This window comes from Vipera berus (genome assembly GCF_964194415.1).
Source record: "Vipera berus genome assembly, chromosome: 7".
In the NCBI taxonomy this organism is placed as follows: domain Eukaryota; kingdom Metazoa; phylum Chordata; class Lepidosauria; order Squamata; family Viperidae; genus Vipera; species Vipera berus.
In genome coordinates, this window is record NC_138209.1 from 68153067 (window position 1) to 68154254 (window position 1188).

The following is a 1188-nucleotide window of genomic DNA, read 5'->3' on the forward strand; positions in this document are numbered from 1 at the left end:
TTCAGCAAAAAGGATATGCGTGATTATATCTGTTTGCAAACTATTAAAACTGTTCTACAAAACCATTTCTCACTAAAAGTTTAAGGAACATATGAATGCTTTCATTGCTTCTTACACTGGAATTCTATCTCTTTTTTAAAAAAAATACAGATATGCAAGAGCAAGAACCATTTCATTGGATGGAAAAGTTTATAGAATCCATCATGTTTCCTTCAGCCTATATTATGTCACATTTCAGAACCAATTGCTAAATACTATGACATGTCTCTAGCAATCAGAAAAAGGAGCTGGGAAGAATATGTGACCCAATGGATGGGCTTGCATTTTGGATCTCTTGATTCTGATATATTATGCAGGCATGGCTTAGTAGTTGACAGCTTGCAAGCCGGAATGGAAAAGAATGAATTTTGGTGTGAAGATCTGAAAGAAAAAAGTGCTTCCTTGCCAGATTGCTGTCATGTTGGAGAGTTGGTAGTCTTCCCCTCAAAGCTTTTCGGTAACATTTCCAAAGAATTAGATGAAAATGAAAATCATCAAGAAGAAGGAGAATTTCTCTCCCTGGAAGCTAGTGTGGAAACTTTAGTCAATGTTTCTGTTGGAAGTGATGATGGCAGTGGTGGCAGCAAGAACACGGACCTCCCATTGGAGACCATCAACTGCCAGTTTATGCCTGCTGAAGTTAAATTATTAGCTGAAAATAACAGTTTAGAGGAGCCTTCAGTGAAGATCATCTCAAGAGGAGAAGCAAAGAAAGGATGCAATCATACCACTGAACCAGCTGGAAAAATGAGCACTTCTAATTATGAGAGAGCAACCAAAAACAATAGTAGAGAAGAAGTTATCATACTTGGATACAACTCTAATGAAAGTAAAGATGTCTCAAAAGAAAAAGATTGGAACCCTTCTGTGGAAAAAAGTATGTTGGAGGAGCAGATAGTTCATGGAGCTACAGCTGTACAATATGAAAAATCAGATGTTCTTCATGAGAAGAATGACTGTACTTTATTCTATGATAAAGATACCCTTTTTCAGCATTGTAGCAATGACGCAAACATAGGAGATTCCAATAATTCTCTTGCACACTCACCTGGTTCTCCCATCTGGTCAAAGGATAATCATGTGGATGCGCATAATCTTACAAATTCTCAGAGTGAATGCATTCTAAATGCACCTTTGGTGTCAGAAGTA

General features: G+C 37.3%; 1 protein-coding gene across 1 annotated transcript in view; it reads left to right on the top strand.

Moving 5' to 3' along the window:
- Nucleotides 1–261: 261 nt before the first annotated feature.
- The window catches only part of DLC1 (DLC1 Rho GTPase activating protein), a gene marked incomplete at its 5' end in the record, with an annotated part of 305940 nt that continues 305013 nt past the window's right edge, over nucleotides 262–1188 (top strand). The window contains one exon of the mRNA XM_081333189.1: nucleotides 262–1188. This exon is cut by the window's right edge and continues 69 nt beyond it. Within this exon, the coding sequence (XP_081189315.1) occupies nucleotides 262–1188 (927 nt within the window).